This window comes from Squalius cephalus (assembly GCF_949319135.1).
Source record: "Squalius cephalus genome assembly, chromosome: 4".
NCBI lineage: Eukaryota > Metazoa > Chordata > Actinopteri > Cypriniformes > Leuciscidae > Squalius > Squalius cephalus.
Genome location: NC_137125.1, coordinates 40,162,203 through 40,182,629, shown reverse-complemented (window position 1 = coordinate 40,182,629; position 20,427 = coordinate 40,162,203). Strand labels below are relative to the sequence as shown.

Below are 20,427 nucleotides of genomic sequence, written 5' to 3'. Positions count from 1 at the left end.
TTGCGTACGCACAAAACAGGCCCTGAAAGAGGCGTACGCCACTTCCGACGCATAAGTTGTGATTTATAAAAACAAACTTAACGGGAAAATGTGCGCACCTGCACGCAAACTCTGACCCATGCGTACGAACGTTTTGGAGACAGAGCAGTTTGGCGACACCGACACCGTGAGCTGGAGTTAAATGTCTTTTTGGTCACTTTTAGACAGAAAATCTAAAGAAAATTAAACATACAGAAAGATTATACAAATACAATTTCACTCACCAAGCCTGTCACTTGAGGCAAATATCCATCCCTTCTTAAATGTCCGCGGCAGCGAGCGCGTTGGCCGTTTAGTGAAACTAACGCAAATAACAGTTTAAATAAATAAAATAATTATTTAAACTATGTTTTACTTATTATATAAACATTTAGATTAAATATGCCATTCAAATTAATGGAGTTAAACACTTAAACATGAAATCATTACTGAAGTTACAACATTTTGAATAAATATGCCATTCAAAATAATTACAACATTTTTTATATTCAATCAATAGAAATATTTGTTTTGGATGTGATGTTTTTGAACATTTTTCCTGTGGTGTGCTGTGTTTTAATGTTTTAACCACAGAGATAATTGCTTATCATGATAATACCAGATTGTCTGAGAAAATAGTTTCGTGCAAATAATGCCCAAGGCCTATCTGCTTCAATTAAAAATATAAATCAATTAAAAATGCAATTCGAACAGTGGAAAAGATTGAGAAAAACTTTCTCTGAAATGTATTTTACACTATTTGATTTATGTATTCAAAAACAAGGCAAGGATAGGCAACTATATTTTTATTAATATGTGTCTTGTACCGTTATCACGTGGATGAATAATCATATGCAAATGATATGCAGATGAGGATCTGCATAGTAAAACTAGGCGTTGTAAGCTCCATATATGGTTATTTCGGGGTGGAGACGCATGTACGCACAATCTTCTGCTGACTGGGATTTATAAAGTGAATTCTGCGCAGGTTCTGGCGTACGAACGGTTTTATAAGTCTGAATATTTTTTTGCGTACGCCATTTTTGGCTTTCGGGCGCACGTACACTTTTAGTAAGGTTCCTACGCACAGTTTTATAAATGAGACCCCAGATCTTTGTTTATTGTGGAAAAAATGACATACAAACCATACACACATTTACAGATGCACTGGGACTTTGTAGTTGTTCATTTATTTGTAATAATTAATTCTTCTAATGAATATTTTTTTACAGTAATTTGTTGGGTAAAAAAGTATTTATAATATTAATTAATAATAATATAATATTATTATTAATAATCATTTTAAAATAATAGTATTAATTGTATAATAATTAATATTATAACATTTTTAAAATGGTTTGCTTCTCTTATTTTAGATCAACATAGATGAGTACACAGGGGAGGAGAACGAAGAGAAGAATCCATATCCTGTGAATGATTTCCCAGGTGTGTTAAAAGAAAGTGTTAAAAATGTATTTTTATAAAAAAAAAATAAAAAAAAGAAATTCCACAGAAGAGCCCAGGCCTGTTTTATTCAGCTCTGGGAGCACAAGATGTGAATTGTTTTTCAGTTGAGAAAAGATGATCTCTTTACTGTTGATTTCCCGGCCCATGTCACCTTCACTAGATGACGTGGGTCATTAGAGTGATGCAAAGACTTCTGTTGGACTGTTGAGGAATGATGTGTCTGATGCAGTTAGTGGATTTTTTTTTTTTTTCTTCCAAAAATTCTCTTTTGTTTGTTCTTTTTAGCAGGAGCGGAAGACGAGGAAGAGCCAGAGATGCCAGTTGGTCCTCGTCCACGACCACTCTCCGACATTCAGCTGAAGGAGAAAGCCATCCCCATGCCAGAAGCCAGAGCTTTCTTTATTTTCAGCCCCAGTAACAAGTATGAAATGCACATACACACACCTATAGACCTTGATTTTCAGTGGGTTATGTCGCTCGGTATGTATTCTACAGTCCACACTCGAAAATGTCTCTCAAACCCAATTTTTTACCTCTCTCTCTCTTCTGTAGGTTCAGGGTTTTGTGTCATAAGATTGTAAACCACAACGTCTTCACCAATTTAATCCTGTTCTTTATACTGCTGAGCAGTATTTCACTGGCAGCGGAGGATCCGGTGAAGAATGACTCATTCAGGAATCAGGTACACGCAAACACACACTGACATATACATCATGTTTGTAGCGCTGCTGTTACGAGGCTTTGATATGTGCGTGTCTCTTTTTCTCTGCTAGATTCTAGGCTATGCAGATTATGTGTTTACAGGAATCTTCACCATAGAGATCATATTAAAGGTAAATTTACATGTAAAGGTAAATGTGTCCCTGTTCATTTCATGCCAATAATATCTTTCCTACTATAACCTTCTCATGAGTTTCTTTCATACTCATCTAATTCCTCGCTGTCTCTCCATTTGTCTGCTCTTCCTCTCAGATGACAGCGTATGGAGCGTTCCTACATAAGGGTTCATTTTGTCGAAATTATTTTAATATTTTGGATCTGGTGGTGGTCAGTGTGTCTCTGATCTCCTCTGGAATTCAGTAAGTACTTTTTTCCAAACTAACTGACAAACTAACCAGTACTACTGCTTCTCATGTCACAAATAACCTATCCAGTGCAACCCTTTTTAATATCTATGTCCAATCAAATGCTATTCAGTTCATGTCCAGCCTGTAACAGGTGATCCACTGGAGGCAAGTTGTAGAACCCAAGTGCAATTTATTAATACTCAAAACAAGATCAAACGTAAAATAAAGGAATGGCTTGGCATGAAACTCAAACCAGAAACATGTATATGATGCTTACCAACAGTGGTTATAGGGAAACAATACTTGACCAGGACACATGGCAAACATGAGGGCTTAAATAGACAAGACTAATGACTAGATAAGGGACACTTGATCAACATAATCAAGACAATCAGCCAATGACAACATAGAATAGAATAGAATAGAATAGAATAGAATAGAATAGAATAGAATAGAATGAGGCATTTATATAGCGCTTTCATATGTACTACTGTACACCCAAAGCGCTTTACAATCATATCAGGGGATCTCTCCTCAACCACCACCAGTGTTCAGCATCCACTTGGATGATGCGACGGCAGCCACAGTACAATGGCGCCAGTGCGCTCACCACACACCAGATATAGGTGGAGAGGAGAGAGAGTGATAGGGCCAATTCAGTGGAAGGGGATTATTAGGAGGCCATGATTGGGTAAGGGCCAATGGGTGGAATGTAGCCAGGACACCGGGGTTACACCCCTAATTTTTACGAGAAATGCCATGGGATTTTTAATGACCACAGAGAGTCAGGACCTCAGTTTTACGTCTCATCCGAAGGACGGTGCTCTTTGACAGTATAGTGTCCCCATCACTACACTGGGGCGTTAGGACCCACACAGACCACAGGGTGAAACATGACACATTCACATGGGGAACACATGGCAGGATCACATGACTATAACAGGGAATCACATGACAACAGGAAACATGACTGACATGAAACATGGACCACAACCAAGACGTGACACAGCCAACGCAGTGTTGTTATTGTAAACTGAAACTATTCAAAATCTTTTTACTATTTTCTTTTTTACTGGTTACTATTTAAAATCAAGTTTTTGGTAATTGAAATAAAACTTAAAATAAAAAATAAATAATTGATGGAAAAAACTTTAGCCATTTTTGAAACTCTTTCTAGAACATTGCTAGGATTTTCACGAAAATTGAACCAGATCATCTTCAGACCATGCCAAGAAAAAATTTATTAGTCAAACCACTCTCAAATGATGCATGTCGGCTATTTTAGGTGTAGGCCATTTAGAATTTTTGAGAATTTATGAGCGCATTGGCGTATCCTTACGAAACTCATCACCATGCCCCTGAGGGTATTCAAAAAGTTTGAGTTGAGACAGTGTCACCTTGTGGTCAAAAATTATAATAGAAATTAAAACGATGTCTTGGCAACTAATACAATTATAAAAGTTAAAGTACTAAAATGAAAACTGAAATAAAGATAAATTAAACTGAAAATATAAACATGAAAGCTAATCAAAAATATGAATAAAAATTATAATAGTTTACAAATAATGTTAAAATAAATAACACTGGGCAAATAAAGATCCTGTCTGTTCCAAATTTCGGGCACTAAATTAATTAGCATCCTATGGTAGCAGGTCTGCAACGACATTAAATCTAAAATGAAACTAAATCCCGACTGTAAATGAGACCATGTTGCTTACCTTTTTTATTATTATTTTTTTCTCTCTCTCTGGGCAAGGTTATGTATATATTTAAATACATGTATATTTTAATATTAATTATTATAAAACAAAACTTGTGACTGTATTATACATTTAGTCTATACATTTAAATGGTCATATCCAGTGTAATTAAGATTAATACGGAGTTGAACGGGGAAATGCATTTCTTACCTCCCCTGTTGTCCGTGGGAATCTGCATCTCTGTATAGTGTTGTGCGTAGGTCACATGATCAGTAATTAGCCAGTCTGATTGGTGGTGCTAAACTGTGTGCTGTGATTCACAGGTCAAGTGCCATTAATGTAGTGAAGATCCTCAGAGTGCTGAGGGTATTGAGGCCCCTGAGAGCAATCAACAGAGCCAAGGGCCTCAAAGTGAGTCTCTCTCTTTTTTATTCACAGAAAATTTGCACAAAAAACTGTTCAGATGACTCTGACCAATGCTTTCCATGTATTGTGATAGATGTGATGAACATTTATTTTAATTGAGAGCTTTATTTGCGTCCACAGCATGTGGTCCAGTGTGTGTTTGTAGCCATCCGCACCATTGGGAATATCGTCATCGTCACCTCTTTGCTGCAGTTCATGTTTGCCTGTATTGGTGTTCAGCTCTTCAAGGTAAGCTCCTCAACACACACCTCGGTAACAGAGCGAACAGGTTTATACATTACAAATCTATTTCTCTATAGAGAACATAAATGTTCCAGCACAAAAAACCCATCTGTTGTGTTGCATGTGCTGTTGGCACATTAGTCAATGTGTGTAAACTAATGTTTGTTTTCTAGGGCAAATTCTACTACTGCACAGACACCTCTAAACAGACACAGGCCGATTGCAGGTAACGTCCCTGTGTCTTTGGATGCAAAGATGTACTTTTACAGTTAAAAAACTGCTGAAAGCCAATTCATACGTATGTATGCACTGTGTGTGTGTGTGTGTTTGTGTTACAGGGGGTCATACATATTGTACAAGGATGGGAATGTTGGGAAGCCAGAGAAAGCTCTGCGTTCATGGGAGAATAGTGATTTCAACTTTGATGATGTCCTGCAGGGCATGATGGCTCTGTTTGCCGTGTCTACTTTTGAGGGTTGGCCAGCGTACGATACACAAACTCACGGACACTTACTCATATGCTCACAGACATACTTCACATTCACTATATATACATATATCAAATTAATTCAGCCATGGTGAATATATATATATATATATATCCAAGGCTGCATTTATTTGATCAAATTTACAGTAAAACAATTATATTGTGAAATATTATTAGAATTTAAAATAAGTGTTTCAGTGAACAGTGAACAGTCTGTAATAAAAAATTCTAATTCAAAACAGTGATTCAAAACACTGACAGGAACTTCTCTGTCCTCCCACAGGCTCCTCTACAGAGCCATTGACTCCCATACAGAGGATGTTGGGCCGATCTACAACTACCGGGTGGTCATCTCTATATTCTTCATCATCTACATCATCATCATCGCCTTCTTCATGATGAACATATTTGTAGGTTTCGTCATTGTGACATTTCAGGAGCAGGGAGAGCAAGAGTACAAAAACTGTGAGCTGGACAAGAACCAGGTAGACTGATGACAATAAATCGAGTTTGGTTAAATGAATGTTTTTGATAATGGTTGAAATGTATAGTATTTCTTCAAGAATACAGAGAGTGTTTTAAAGTGTAACTCTGATTATATATGTCCATGTGTTTCTGTGTGTGTGTACAGCGTCAGTGTGTGGAATATGCCCTGAAGGCTCGCCCCCTGCGCAGGTACATCCCCAAGAACCCGTATCAGTACAAGGTTTGGTACGTGGTGAACTCCACCTACTTTGAGTACCTGATGTTCACCCTCATTCTCCTCAATACCATCTGCCTGGCCATGCAGGTCAGTACACTCAGGAACCTAACTAATGTATACAGACAAATACACAAATCCTTATCTTTTTAAAAATATATATATATATATATATATATATTTGATTAATTTTGTTGTTTGCAGCATCATGGTCAATCTCAGTCGTTCAACAAAGCCATGAATATCCTCAATATGTTGTTCACCGGCCTCTTCACTGTGGAAATGATCCTCAAACTCATCGCCTTCAAACCAAGGGTACGTCCTCACACACACCCTGCTTGTTTTTATGTATTACATATTACAAAAAAACTCAGTTAAGCAGTGAATTTAGATTTATTATTAGGCTTTTGTGACCATGAAATACAATGAAATTATATATATTTTTTATATATCAGATTTGAGATGATTAGACTATGAGCTATTCTTAATACAGATGTCCCAGCATGCATTGTTTAGTACTTTATTATCAGTGCTTTTGTGTTCTTTTGCTGTGTGCCATTTAATAACCAATTTTTGCAGCTGTCCTCCAGGCTAGATGTTTTCTGTTCATTTGCTTATGTTTTTTTGTTTTTTTTTTGTTTTTTGTTTTGTTTTGTTTTATCAAAAATGCAGTTTATAGTGGATAACTCTGCTTATCACCAGAAATGTCACATTTCACTTATTTACCCTATATGGCTTTAACTACAATAACTAGCTTTGCCCCAGATGATGACTGAGATAAATGTAATGTAAAATGATAGTCTCTCTCTTCAGAAATGAGTTACATCGCCTGCCTTAAGACATAGACAGCCAGTAATTCTATCAGTTAGTGTTTAAAGAGCTTTATTTCTTGCATAACTTGGCAGCCATTTCCAGTCCATTAAAGTTTTCCTGCCCTATTAAGCACAAATCAAATATTGTAAAGATGGTGTCAGTAGAGATGCCATCCGCTCAGAATTACTCACAGGAAGAAGCAGACGTGCTCTCAGAATTCCTCTAGCGCTATGAAAGCCATCTTTTCCCAGTATACAAGAGCATCAACACAATTCTAAGAGCATTTTCCTGTGGAAATGGATATATTTAATCAGTAACTTCCTGAAAGTCTGGATGAGCTGATTTTGTTGTGCTGAATTGTGATTGGCTAACGAGCATTTGGGATGTTGACTGTGCTCATGCATCATGGGTACGGACAGCGCTAGTTATGGTCAATTCTGCCTCTCTAACTGCCCTCTCTCACCCCTCACCCCACCTTCCCCTCGTCCTGTGTAGGGTTACTTTAGTGACCCCTGGAATGTTTTTGACTTCCTCATCGTAATTGGCAGCATTATAGACGTCATTCTGAGTGAGATCAACGTAAGTACATCGCCACCTCTCTCTCTCTCTCTCTCTCTCTCTCTTTTCCCACCTCCTTTTCTCTCTTTTGCTCTCCTGTCCATCTCTGCTGTCTTTCATTCCCCTGTGCTTCCTGCCATTCTCTGCTCCTGCTATCTCCTCCAACTCTTCATTTCCTATTCCAATGGCAAGATGGCTTCTGTGGCAGGTCGCCCTCTGGTGGTGAGAGGTTTATTTAGGGCACACAGCGCGCAAGAAAACGAATGGTTTCGAACAGGAGCGTTTTTTCAGTAGGCCAGTGAAAGAGAGAGAGCGAAAGTTTGTATTCATCTTCCAGGCCGTGATGTACATTTTTTTTTTGCTGTAACTAACAGTCACACCTGAACTAACCCAGGAGTCCCGGCCATTCTTTTCAGGGTGGTTTTGATGGATGTTTGACTGCTGTTGTGGAGCATGACAGGTCCCAGGTCATCATGGGATTCTCTGATTTCGTTTTGATTTTTTCACACCCGTCATTTGATTTTATGATTTTTTTTTCTCATGTCTTCTGTGAGTTAAATGTTCATGTGTAACTGTTTTCTTCCTTATTTTCTCCTCTCTCCTTTTCTTTTTCATTTTTTTCCGTCCAGCATTATTTTGTTGATGCATGGAACACGTTTGATGCCCTTATTGTAGTGGGTAGTGTTGTTGATATAGCCATCACAGAGGTTAACGTAAGTAATCTCTCTCTCTCAATCTGCCTGCCTGCACCCCCATAACCCTCCCACACTAACAAAGATGGAGTTGCTTTAACCCTCCACCCGCACACATAGGCATGAATGACCTTGTATAGCTCTCAGGGTGATATATTCTGGCTTCACAATCAATATTCAATCAAATTGTTTTGCCAATCAGTTACATCAAGATGGATGGTCAGTCTTATCAATGTTGCCCATAGTTCAATAAATTCTGATAAATGTTTTACTGTTGAATCAATTCATAAACCTTCAAACTCATTTGGACAGAAGAGCCCAGATTCTACTCAGAAAAACTGTTTCCCCCCTCCGTAAATACTTAATTTATATTGTCAACCCATTTAGATCTGGTACAGACTTGTTGCATGTGTGTAAACAACAAAAGTGCATACGAGGTCGACATTTTTCTCTTTGAATTTGGGCCGCATTCAAATGGGGAAACTTGATGAATATCTAGTAGATCGGCTTGGTTTAACCTGAAATCATCACTTGTAAAACGTCAAATTCATAAAAATATTTGTTTATAAATCTGTAGTTAAAACTCAGACAGCACTTTATCTTTGCCACTGTTTTTATTTACAGGTACACTACCTTTCAAAAGTTTGGTTTGGTACTCAAGAAATATTTCTCATTAATATCAATGTTGGAAACAGTTGTGCTGCTTAGTATTTCCGTGGAAACTGTGATGTTTTTCATGAAAAGAACAGCATTTATTTGTAACTTAATAAATGTCTTTAACAATTCAACAAGGATGCATTAAATTGGACAAAAGTTAAAGTATTACTAAATTTTTTTTTGTTTTTTTTTAAACTGACCCCAAACTTTTGAGTGGTAGTGGTTTTATCTGCAGAAAAAGTTATGAAAACATATCCTCCATCTTCTGAGAACATCAAGCTATATGAATATGCTTGAAGGTAGATGAACATTGACTACAAGACTACAGGTCCATGTGGTTTTTTTTTTTATAACTTGAGTTAAAGATTTGGGCTCTTTGATCAAAAGGAATTATTGAAGGTAGTTTATGATTGACAGCAGTTGTGCCGGAGATATACCCCCTGTTTTGCTATACGCATCCATTTCAGCACTGACTGGGTTTGATTTGGTTGGAGTTTTCTCTTCATCCAGCATCTGATTTGATATAAATTCATGACCTTTGTCCCAGCATTGTGTTTGGATTGTTTGTTTTTTCCCCCCTTATTTTCCTTTGAGAAAACTCTGAGCACTTTTTTCCTCATGCTTCATTAACCCGTTAATTAATCTGATTAGTGATCTGAAATGAAACTGATGAATCCGTGCTGATAGCCAGTCCTTCCTCTCAGTGCTACAAGGAGATTAGAGTGAAACCGGACGACTCTGTTCTCCCTTAGAAAAGCGTTAATGTAACCCCTCCTCCCCCTGAGGCCGCTCTGCTCCTCTCAGTGCTTTGTCCTCCCTGCCTGTTGGAGGCGCTGTCTGATTCGCGGTGTCTGATTGGACAGAAGCGGGGGGTGGAGAGATGGGAGTGTTTGCCAGCTCTGTCTTGCTGACGATGCCACATTGCATCCTTCTCTATGAATGCCTCTTCTTTTCTGTCTCTCTGTTCTGCATTTTCCTCCCCTTTTTCAGTGTTTTTTTTCTTCTGTCTCTTCTCTCTTTCTTCTTTGGTACTCTTGTACACCCGCATAGCATTCTGTGTAGGCCTGCTCCCTGTGTCATTAGCTGTTGGCTGACTGATACGACCACAATCACTGACATTAATTGGCTAAAACGCATTTCAGAAAACTCCTATTGACCAACCAGGGGGAATCTCATGAAATGTCCTGATTGTATTTTACCTCAAAAATGATAATATTATAAAGAAAATTAAGGCTATTTTTTCATTTATTCATTTAAATATTTTCAAGAAAATGCAACAAATACTACCTCCAATTTATGTTTACATTAAATATTTATTTATTTAGAATGAATTAATACATCTAAAGTTTATCATTATTATTATTATTATTGGGGGAAGTGGGTTTAAATGTGCATAAATTAAATACAACTTGCATAAGGCAAATACCACCATGGTTTATATGTTTACGTTAAATACTAAATTTATTATTTAAAATAAATAGATCTAAAATTGGGTATTTTGATTTAGTTGATTGATTGGCTGTCATTGTCTGTTTGATCTAGTTGATTGATTGATTGATTGATTGATTGATGCTTTTGTTTAAAAATATGAACAAGACACTTATTTTCGTGAGATTCACCAAAGAACTGAATTTATCATTGAGTGTCAGCCAGCCGATGGGCATGATTGTAACCTCCAGGGGGGCAGCGTTTACCAGTGTGTGCCAAATCTCTATACTTGTGCAATGTGAGATAATATCTGTGATATGGAGCAGTCTTCTGAAAGTGGCTCTGTGTGGAGATTTGAATCATGGTAACTGTCTCACAGATGCACATTTGGAACAAGTTATACCGTTGACCCAATTCTGTAATGTGTGTGCTACATGCATGGTTGGGGTTGCCAGATCCTCTGCAGTTCTACCGCAACAACGTCGATTAAATAATCGAATTGTCATTGCCAATAAAACCATGAAAATATAAAGACAGCCGTTTCAGCCTATCGTGGCACTGCAGAGGATTTAGAAATCAGTCTCTCTGCATGTAGAAATTCAACACACACCTACATACAGTCACCCACTGCATCACACACACACCGTGATAGACCTTATGAGAGATTCTTGACTCGGGTCGTGAGAGATGTCAAATCTGTGCATGTGTCTGCGTGTGTCACCAACCCATCCTCCAGTCTGCGGCTGCAGAACAGCGTATGGCTCCTCCTCACACGGACCATGTGCTGTAGCCCCTCAGCTGGCAGAAAGACAGATGTGCTATGAGGCGTCTCCCCTGCAAAAGACCCAACAGATGTACCTCAAAACACACTGACGGACACTTTCCCCACACATATTCCCACACACACACACACACACACAGGTGTACAGTGGGTGGTTGGCGTTGCTATAGCTTTCATCTGTCTGTCTTTCTTTAAAGCCAGCTGACCTCTCCTCCTCTCCCCCCTCCTCTGTGGTAAGACCAATGGTACGGACCAACGGTAACCAAAACCCCACCTCTCATTCCACCCCATCACCTTGTCAACCTGTCCATCACCACCTGTCATTCACCACGTGACTTCGGCATGAACGCACGTGTTCTCTCTCATCACTGTGGCATTGGGCAGGCACGTGTATATGCTGGTAGTGTGTCCATTGCCTCGACCTCTCCCCTCCCCTAGGCTGCGATGCCCGTCATTGGTGCGCTGTAGTCACATGGTCATCGCTCTCTCTGTGTGTGGTCCAGTGTCGGCCTCTGCTGGTCAGCTCTGATGTGACAGTTCACCATCTGTGTGGCAGAGCTCTGAAATAAGCTGTGGGCTTGTGAAAAGACGATTTCCTGTGCGATGTCCACATGCATGAAGCTTTTTCTCAGTTTTGCTTGGTTCGTTTAATGTGTTTTTACAGGGCATGTGTGTGCAGATGTAGGTATTAGACATTTTTAGAGGTGCACTGAGTAATCTCTTTGTGCTTACACTGACACCTAGTGGTGTGGATGCATCAAAGAATATCAGTCAAATTTTATCAACCAATGCCATTGAAGAAATGCACTATTCACTGTCATGCATATCAAATAATTTTCCACTAGTTAAAGTGTCAGATAACGGGTCTTGTCAAGATTTGGTTGGTCAGGGGATTTCACAATAGCAAGAAATACAAATTCTATGAGGTCACCCTCTCCGTGTAAAATAAAAACGTTTTTTGGGTATGACTACTGGCTTTATTCTATATAACTGTTGATTTACGTGATTATTAACAAATTTTTAAAACTACAATTCATTTCTATTTGTAAAGCTATTTTAATGAGAAAACACTGAGTGCACCTTTAAAACAGCGAGCAGCAATTTTATGTATATATTTAGATATATAGACGTAAAATGTAACATTTTAAAGGGTGAACAAATGACTGTCCATTTCCGCCACATAAGGGAAAAAAGTCGCGTAAATTTTAATTATGACATAAAAAGTTCAAATTATGTCATTATGATGTAAAAAACTAAGTCAGTTATGAAATAAAAAAATCGAAATCGACATACTAAGTCATAATTATGAGAAGTGATAATGACCGTCATTTTGACTTTTGTCAGTGTTGATCATAATTCAACTTTTTATCTCATAATTATGACTTGCTGTCTTATAATTAAAAAATGTCTGGTCATGATTAGGTCTTTTGTTCTCATATGACTTACTATCTCCTAATTTGTACTTGTTTTGTCATAATTATAACACTTTATGTCATAATTATGACTTACCAAAGTATGATGGTTTTTTTTTTTCTTATGTGGCAGAAATGCGCTTCCATATATGATAGATGTTAAAGGATGAGATAAATGTTACGCCTGTGGTTTAGTGTCTGTGTTCTAATATCACCTGTGAAATACAGTGATATGCTTCCATGTCAGGTTAGTGCTGTAGGGTATGTATTATATTTGATTGGCTGGAAAGATTATTACTTCAGGGGTGTTGTGCATTGTGGTGGACATCTATAAATGCTTTGCATCCATTTGGAAAATTGTCATTTTTTCATAAAGCCACCAGACATCCTATGTGTCTCTGTAGTGTGCTTTTGGTGGAAGTGTTTAACATGCTGCAGTAGACATATTAAATTTGTGTGTGTGTGTGTGTGTCACCTTGAATTGTTCTTGGTGGTGTACAGATGGTTGAGTGTATTTATGTGTGTCTGCCTCCCCATGAACACTCATATGTTTGTGTCTGTCATGCTGAAAAAGGGACTCCAAAACACTGAAGATAACGCCAGGATCTCAATCACGTTCTTTCGGCTGTTCCGCGTGATGAGGCTGGTGAAGCTCCTGTCTCGGGGAGAGGGCATTCGGACGCTACTCTGGACGTTCATTAAATCTTTTCAGGTGAGAAGAATAAAATTAGGCTGCATCTTTTTGTGTAACTGTACTGTGGTCCAGACTTTGTTAAAAAAAACTATAGGTCTTTCAGGTTAATTAGTGAAAAGGAGCATTTTTCTGCTATATTTCGTATTTGCTTTGTATATTTAATTTTTCCTCCATCTCCCTCTCTTTGTTCATAGGCTCTTCCCTATGTTGCTTTGCTGATCGTAATGCTGTTCTTCATCTATGCCGTCATTGGGATGCAGGTCAGACCCGGCTTCGTTTGCTTCACACTCCCTCCTCCTCATCTTCCTCAAGGAAGTGACTTCATGTCTGTTATAGTTCCTGTGCTTGTACATGTTGATTTTGAGTGATGTGTTTCTGACTCCACAGATGTTTGGTAAGATTGGCCTGAGGGACAACAGCCAAATCAACCGAAACAACAACTTCCAGACGTTTCCTCAGGCTGTTCTGCTGCTCTTCAGGTCAGCTACCTATTCGCTTTCGCTCTTTCACTCGTTTGATGTCTCGTTGTCACTGTGAGCTTGTGTATTTGTGTAGGTGTGCAACAGGGGAGGCATGGCAGGAAATCATGCTGGCCTGCTCTCCGAACCGCCCGTGTGAGAAGGGGTCAGAGGTCGGCCATTCCAGTGAAGACTGTGGCAGCCACTTTGCCATCATCTACTTTGTCAGCTTTTATATGCTCTGCGCCTTCCTGGTGAGTTGACATCGAGATTCCTTCCCACTAAGCAACTGTGTGTCGTGGATTTTTTCCTAAACTAATTACCTGGCTCTATCTTTTGGGTCTCGTCCTAAACGTCCCCACTTTATAGATCACCGGACTACCTGGCTCTATCTTTTGGGTCTCGTTCCTGACGTCCCCACTTTATAGATCACCTGTAACTGACTATCTGGCTCTATCTTTTGGGTCTCGTTCCTGACGTCCCCACTTTATAGATCACCTGCTATTCTGACTCGTTTTCCCACTTTTCTAGTTTTCTAAATTCTAAACTTCCTACCTAAACTAGCTTCCTGCGCAGGAATAAATTGACAAACAGACCTGCAAATGTCCTTTAAATGCTTTAATCACGGCCAGGAGATCTTCCCGAGCAGTTCTCAGGGAATCTCTCCCAAGAAGCAAGGCCGGAGGATCTCAGACAAAATTCCATTGAGAATCCCACCGAAAAATACATATACAACAGTTTTTATAGAATCAGGGTATGGCATAAATGTCATGCTGCATTACATAATTTCCCCACTATTTGATTGGTTCTTCATATGCAAACCCCTCTGTCACTAGGTAAAGCAAACTCTGATCTTGTGATTACTTATCACAAGGTTTTAAAGATGACTTAATTTGTTCTAACAGACTTGTCTAGTTTCACTTCCCATTTCTGTTATTAATACACATAGACATACACTCATAAGTCACAAGTTTTTCCCCAAAGAGTTTTGACACATTAAAAGCATATGAATGTTATTCCTGCAAGAAAAACAAATGTTAGTTGATTAATTAAAGTTGATTAATTAAAATCCACCACAATTCCCCTCTCTGGTCGTAATCAAACACGACCAAATACCTGGATTTTTAATTACTCTAATGAATTATTCCATACCTGCCTGATTTACCTGCAATCTAATTTACCTTTCCCAAATCATCCCTTTATAAGTCAGTGACTATAATACCACCTGATATCTCTAATCATACCATGTTCCATCTTTTACTTTATAATACCTGTCAAATATTCCTTCAATCAGCATCCTAAGTTGTAATTAAAATACCACCTGTTTCCAATGTTACCACATACACATACCATCTTCCACATACACATACCATCTTCTTCCCTACATTCTATCTTCAAGCAATCTAATTCTATCTTTAGTAAAACACTAAACATACCATAGTACATTGCCTTTATAACTTTAGTAGACCTTGAGTCAAGTTTAATTATCATCTTTCTCATTATTCATTTTTGAATCGCATTGATCTATTAGGCCTTTAACAGGCTGATACTGCTGATTAACCATTTTTCTTAGCTTTTAATTCAAGCAGGTGATTGTTTTACTTAGTAAGATCTATTTAAGGATCTGTGTAATAAAATCTAACCAACAAAGTTCTATAATCTTTCATTTTTATCCTTAACAAAAATATCAAGAATTGTATTATTTTGTTTCAAACAATGTCATTACTTTAAAATTAACCCAAGCTCTTGCCATGATAATAGCTTTAGCTGCTGATATGCTATTTAATCATTAATTACCTATCCTAAAATCCTATTTTTCCATAATTAACTGATGGACATAACATGTCCTGCCTCTGTTTGTTGGCAATGCGGAATAGTTCATAATGGATCCATTGATCCAGATCATTAAATCTGTAACTTCATTCTGAATTAAGAAAGTTTTTTAGAATTTTGCTTTATGAGCAAATATTCTATTTCACTGAAATGTCTTAACTGTTTAGATTCATTTTAGTTTAAATTTAACATGTTTGTGTTACATTGTTCTTGGTCTTGGTTTTAACTTTGTGCCCCCTACATAATAATTTATGTTTTATGTAATATTTCATTTCTGGAAGCCGGGCTAAATAAGCAAGCACTGTTACTGTATTCCTAGATAGACTAGACCCGCAGTCACCTCTCAGATATCAAATACAGACATTAGACAATACATAAAAGGAACATTTCAATAATTACACTGGTAACTTCTTTAACTAATAATAATTCATAAATTAAATATGTTTCCCAAAATCAATCTCCTTTTGAAAGTTTTTCTTTTGCTATTTTAACAAATGGAAACACCCTAAAAAATATTTAATGTAGTCATTAATTAATCGCTATAGAAGTTTATCCAATTATCTATTCGGACCTAAGTCCGGCAAAGTAACTTTTCCTCCATTCTCTCTTATTAGAGAACAACTATTACACTATTAATTAATCTATGATATCTGAATTAGGGTTCTAAAACCCCCAAGTTTCTTCAAAAATAGTTCCTAGATTATTTATCTTTACAGTAATGTACCTATTTGTCCCTATACTCTACAGAATTAAGAGATTTTCCTCTTCACAATTTACATATACCTGAAATATTTTCAAATTAATCAGTAATTGTTCAAATCATGAGATCTAAATACTCAGTACAGTACAGTTTGATCAAACCAAATAAAACATCAATAAACATCACACAAAATTAATTATCATGCTAAGCTTAAACCATTAGTTGGTTCACATCTTCCTCCAGATGTGTTGATCATCTCGTTGCCCCATGGACGTTCCATCTTCACCACTTGACGCTGTGCGTTGTCGTTGGTGTTGACGCAGGCGTTTGCGTTTCGTTTGCTGAGGGCTGGTTGGTGTAGTTTAAGTCGAGATGCTTGGACGGAGGTGTCACTGCACCCCAGATGGGACCTTGTTTGTGGAGTGAACCATTTCCTGGCTGCTTTCACCTGTGAATGGAGATCTTAAGTATTTTTGTTAATTACAACATAATTTATCATGTCGCCAGACTCATCTGCTTGTCTGGCCGGTCGTCCTTTTTTGATGAGACCTGTAAAACTTCATGTTAAACAGTAACAAAACAATATTGCATACATTTGGAACAGAATCAGTTCTGTTCGATGAGATCCATCATGACATCCTGTAAAAAGTAAAAAGTTAAGTATGGGGTGGACAGGGCAAGCTTGCTTGCTCTCTGCCTTCCCAAAGTTATACGCTGCACAGGTGTGGCATTGTTTATTTCTGCCATAACAATAAACCCAGACCAGGATAGTTAGTCAAAATCATCCATGGTCGTTGTTTTGTTGGGTATATTTTAACCTGTGTGTCATATTTTATAAATTTAGATACAGCTGTTTTGATTGACATCATTTATTTGTCTCTGTGTTTCTCAGAACACCATATTTCACACACTCACTTTCACACACTTTCACACACCCCTCTCTGGCCAGAGATTCATACATTCTTGTCTGCCATAGCAGTTTATGAACTGAATGGGGAACATATATTAGGAGTGGAATACCACCAAATATGAACGGTAACAAAGTTCGACGACGACAGAAACTACTGAACGTAGACACACTGTGGCATTCCCCTTGCGACAGTGTCTGAACGTTAGGATATCAATTTTCATTTGTCTGATGTAGTCGCTATGTGATTGAGTTTACACAGTGGACGTAAACCTAGCTTTTCAAAAATCAAATAGATTAAACACTTTTAAATAGTAATCGTATAGACTTACAATTGCAGTTGAGAGAATCCGTTTTAATTTCCCAAATGCAATTTGTCATTCTTTGCACAATTTCAATTTTCCAAACTTTTTGTTGTTGCTCATAAGCTATTTAAAAGAAGATTTGGAAATCTTCACACAATCTTTGAACAATTGACAAAAAGAAAATAACATTTATAACATTTATATCTCGTATCCATGATGATGACAGCATGTGATTTCAAAAGTTTAGAATTGGAAAACATTGTTTCTATTGAATCTAGAAAATTACCTTTAAATGAAATGGAGTGACCAATATTTTTACTTTTCTAGTCATAATTTCTCTTTAGACGCCTTGTGGCCTATATTGTATTTTTCTTTTCCATAGAATTCTACATTATCAATAACCTATTAATGCTTTTACATAACTCTTACTGCCATATCCAGCCTCAAATGTTAACTTCCACTATTGAACTTCCTGCAGAAGGGCTGTTACTGACTGGTACCTACTGAAAGCAGATTCAAAGAGTTAGTTTAAACAGAGAAGAATATGAAGAAATATGAAGAATTGCTGAAACCAGTGGATAATCAAAAACAATCAAGTTAATAATAACTAAATTTGAAACGGTCTCTGTAGTGACTTCAGGCTGATACATTGGATCGTCAGGCTGTGATGGCTCTCTCATCGGTCTGGCTTTTGCATCTCCTGCCACAAAATTTCATAATGCATGGCAAAATTGTCTTTAGGAAAAGTCTCAAGTGAACTGTCACCTTTGCAGGCTGAATCAGTCTCCCCATTCTGACCCCTCTCAGAAGTGTCAACTTCCTCTTTCAGGAGGGCGGCTGCAGGCCCCACTTCCTCTTATTTTTCTGCAGTCATCCCACTTTTCAAGGTAGCTGTCTGAAATCTTGAACACTCAGAGAACCGCAAAAATCAAATTAAACAGCTTAATTTCCAAAAGTCTCTTCTGGTTTACAACACAGCAATTCTTCAATTTATTAAAAAGCTTAGTCCTTCATTGCGGAAATAAGCAAGCACTTCTTCTTTGCAAAGACGCAGGAAAAAGCAGGAAAACTCCTCTAACTATAATACAAAAGAATTCTTTGTCTTCTCTTTTACCAGAAACTAAAATAAAATGGCTCTAAGATGTCAGTTATGTGCTTGTTCAAATCACAATTTATATTTAAAGTTGGTCACCCAATCTCATTCTCATACTATGCACAATGCACAAAAATTATCTTAGTTAAACATAAACCATTGACTCTCAGGATCTCCACAATGGATCAGTTTTTTCACACTGTCTCCGACAAGGGATAACGGGATACAAATTCTAGACACCTTCATATAGAATGTATAAATTTAAACACGTGCAGTTAATATCTTATTATTTATTCATCACTTTAAGTGATTTCCTAAATTCAAAAGCAGTGAATTGCTTAAATTCTATTGCTCAGTTTTATACATCTCATCTACATAAATACATAATTAAAGTCTAACTCATAAAAGTTTCTTCATTACTCAAAATTTCCTAATTATCACAGAATGCATATTCCTATTATTATGACTTATAATTTTAACAATTTCTTCAATTAAATTATCTATTGATCTTATTTCAACATTTCAACATTTCTCTCTTTTCTTTCTCTATTAACCTTTCTTTAATTCAATCAAAATCAAAGTCTTTTTCAAACAAAATTTCAAACAAAAAGCAAGTTTCATTACTACAGCATCTCAGGGTATTTTCCCCTCCTGGATCTGGTTTCCAGCATGACAAGTTGCTATTTGCAGAACAAAGTTTCATCAACAGCTTTCTAGGCGCACTCTCAAAAACAACAACAAATAAAATACTCAACATATACTAATTTGGTTGAATTTAACCATAATCATTCATTGCCCTTAATAGACAAGGTAAAACATTTTTAGCAAAGGTAAAACATTTTTTTAATCACTTAAATCTTTTAGATGTGATTACCAGTTTTCTTCAAAATTTTACTTAACAGAAAAGCCAATTTTTAATTAAACCTTTTAATTAATTTAGAAACATTTTAAAGGAAAAATGTCAAGTCTGTTTGTCCTACCTTAATACTTTAGGTCCTTTTAGCCCGACTGGAATGGTCCCTCTGTCGAATAGGGTTCTGCAGTCTGCAGAGTGAAGACAACGTGGTTCCTCGCTCCCTTCCATCCGACAGAGGGAGATTCCGAGGACTCCTGGCTGGCTCGCCAAAATGTCGTGGATTTTTTCCTAAACTAATTACCTGGCTCTATCTTTTGGGTCTCGTCCTAAACGTCCCCACTTTATAGATCACCGGACTACCTGGCTCTATCTTTTGGGTCTCGTTCCTGACGTCCCCACTTTATAGATCACCTGTAACTGACTATCTGGCTCTATCTTTTGGGTCTCGTTCCTGACGTCCCCACTTTATAGATCACCTGCTATTCTGACTCGTTTTCCCACTTTTCTAGTTTTCTAAATTCTAAACTTCCTACCTAAACTAGCTTCCTGCGCAGGAATAAATTGACAAACAGACCTGCAAATGTCCTTTAAATGCTTTAATCACGGCCAGGAGATCTTCCCGAGCAGTTCTCAGGGAATCTCTCCCAAGAAGCAAGGCCGGAGGATCTCAGACAAAATTCCATTGAGAATCCCACCGAAAAATACATATACAACAGTTTTTATAGAATCAGGGTATGGCATAAATGTCATGCTGCATTACATAATTTCCCCACTATTTGATTGGTTCTTCATATGCAAACCCCTCTGTCACTAGGTAAAGCAAACTCTGATCTTGTGATTACTTATCACAAGGTTTTAAAGATGACTTAATTTGTTCTAACAGACTTGTCTAATTTCACTTCCCATTTCTGTTATTAATACACATAGACATACACTCATAAGTCACAAGTTTTTCCCCAAAGAGTTTTGACACATTAAAAGCATATGAATGTTATTCCTGCAAGAAAAACAAATGTTAGTTGATTAATTAAAGTTGATTAATTAAAATCCACCACATGTGTTATTGTATATCAGCTGTGAAATTTGCTGTGAAATCATCTCCACCAGCACGACATCAGTGTTTACCATATCCATAATAATAACAGAAGCAGCG

At 37.4% G+C, this 20,427-nt stretch overlaps 1 protein-coding gene across 15 annotated transcripts in view; it reads left to right on the top strand.

Moving 5' to 3' along the window:
• The window catches only part of cacna1c (calcium channel, voltage-dependent, L type, alpha 1C subunit), a 129,463-nt gene that overhangs the window by 96,113 nt on the left and 12,923 nt on the right, over window positions 1-20,427 (top strand). For 6 of the 15 annotated variants that reach the window (XM_079868046.1, XM_079868045.1, XM_079868042.1 and 3 more), the window contains exons 18-35: window positions 1,395-1,464; window positions 1,774-1,906; window positions 2,038-2,167; window positions 2,259-2,318; window positions 2,458-2,564; window positions 4,576-4,663; window positions 4,799-4,906; window positions 5,074-5,126; window positions 5,239-5,385; window positions 5,671-5,872; window positions 6,019-6,177; window positions 6,292-6,402; window positions 7,396-7,479; window positions 11,214-11,261; window positions 13,003-13,140; window positions 13,317-13,382; window positions 13,510-13,601; window positions 13,678-13,834. In XM_079868046.1, coding sequence (XP_079724172.1) covers window positions 1,395-1,464; window positions 1,774-1,906; window positions 2,038-2,167; window positions 2,259-2,318; window positions 2,458-2,564; window positions 4,576-4,663; window positions 4,799-4,906; window positions 5,074-5,126; window positions 5,239-5,385; window positions 5,671-5,872; window positions 6,019-6,177; window positions 6,292-6,402; window positions 7,396-7,479; window positions 11,214-11,261; window positions 13,003-13,140; window positions 13,317-13,382; window positions 13,510-13,601; window positions 13,678-13,834 — 1,953 coding nt within the window. Of the gene's footprint in view, window positions 1-1,394; window positions 1,465-1,770; window positions 1,907-2,037; window positions 2,168-2,258; window positions 2,319-2,457; window positions 2,565-4,575; window positions 4,664-4,798; window positions 4,907-5,073; window positions 5,127-5,238; window positions 5,386-5,670; window positions 5,873-6,018; window positions 6,178-6,291; window positions 6,403-7,395; window positions 7,480-8,087; window positions 8,172-11,213; window positions 11,262-13,002; window positions 13,141-13,316; window positions 13,383-13,509; window positions 13,602-13,677; window positions 13,835-20,427 lie in introns of all 15 variants that reach the window. The other 9 variants (XM_079868034.1, XM_079868036.1, XM_079868040.1 and 6 more) reach the window with 5 other exon arrangements.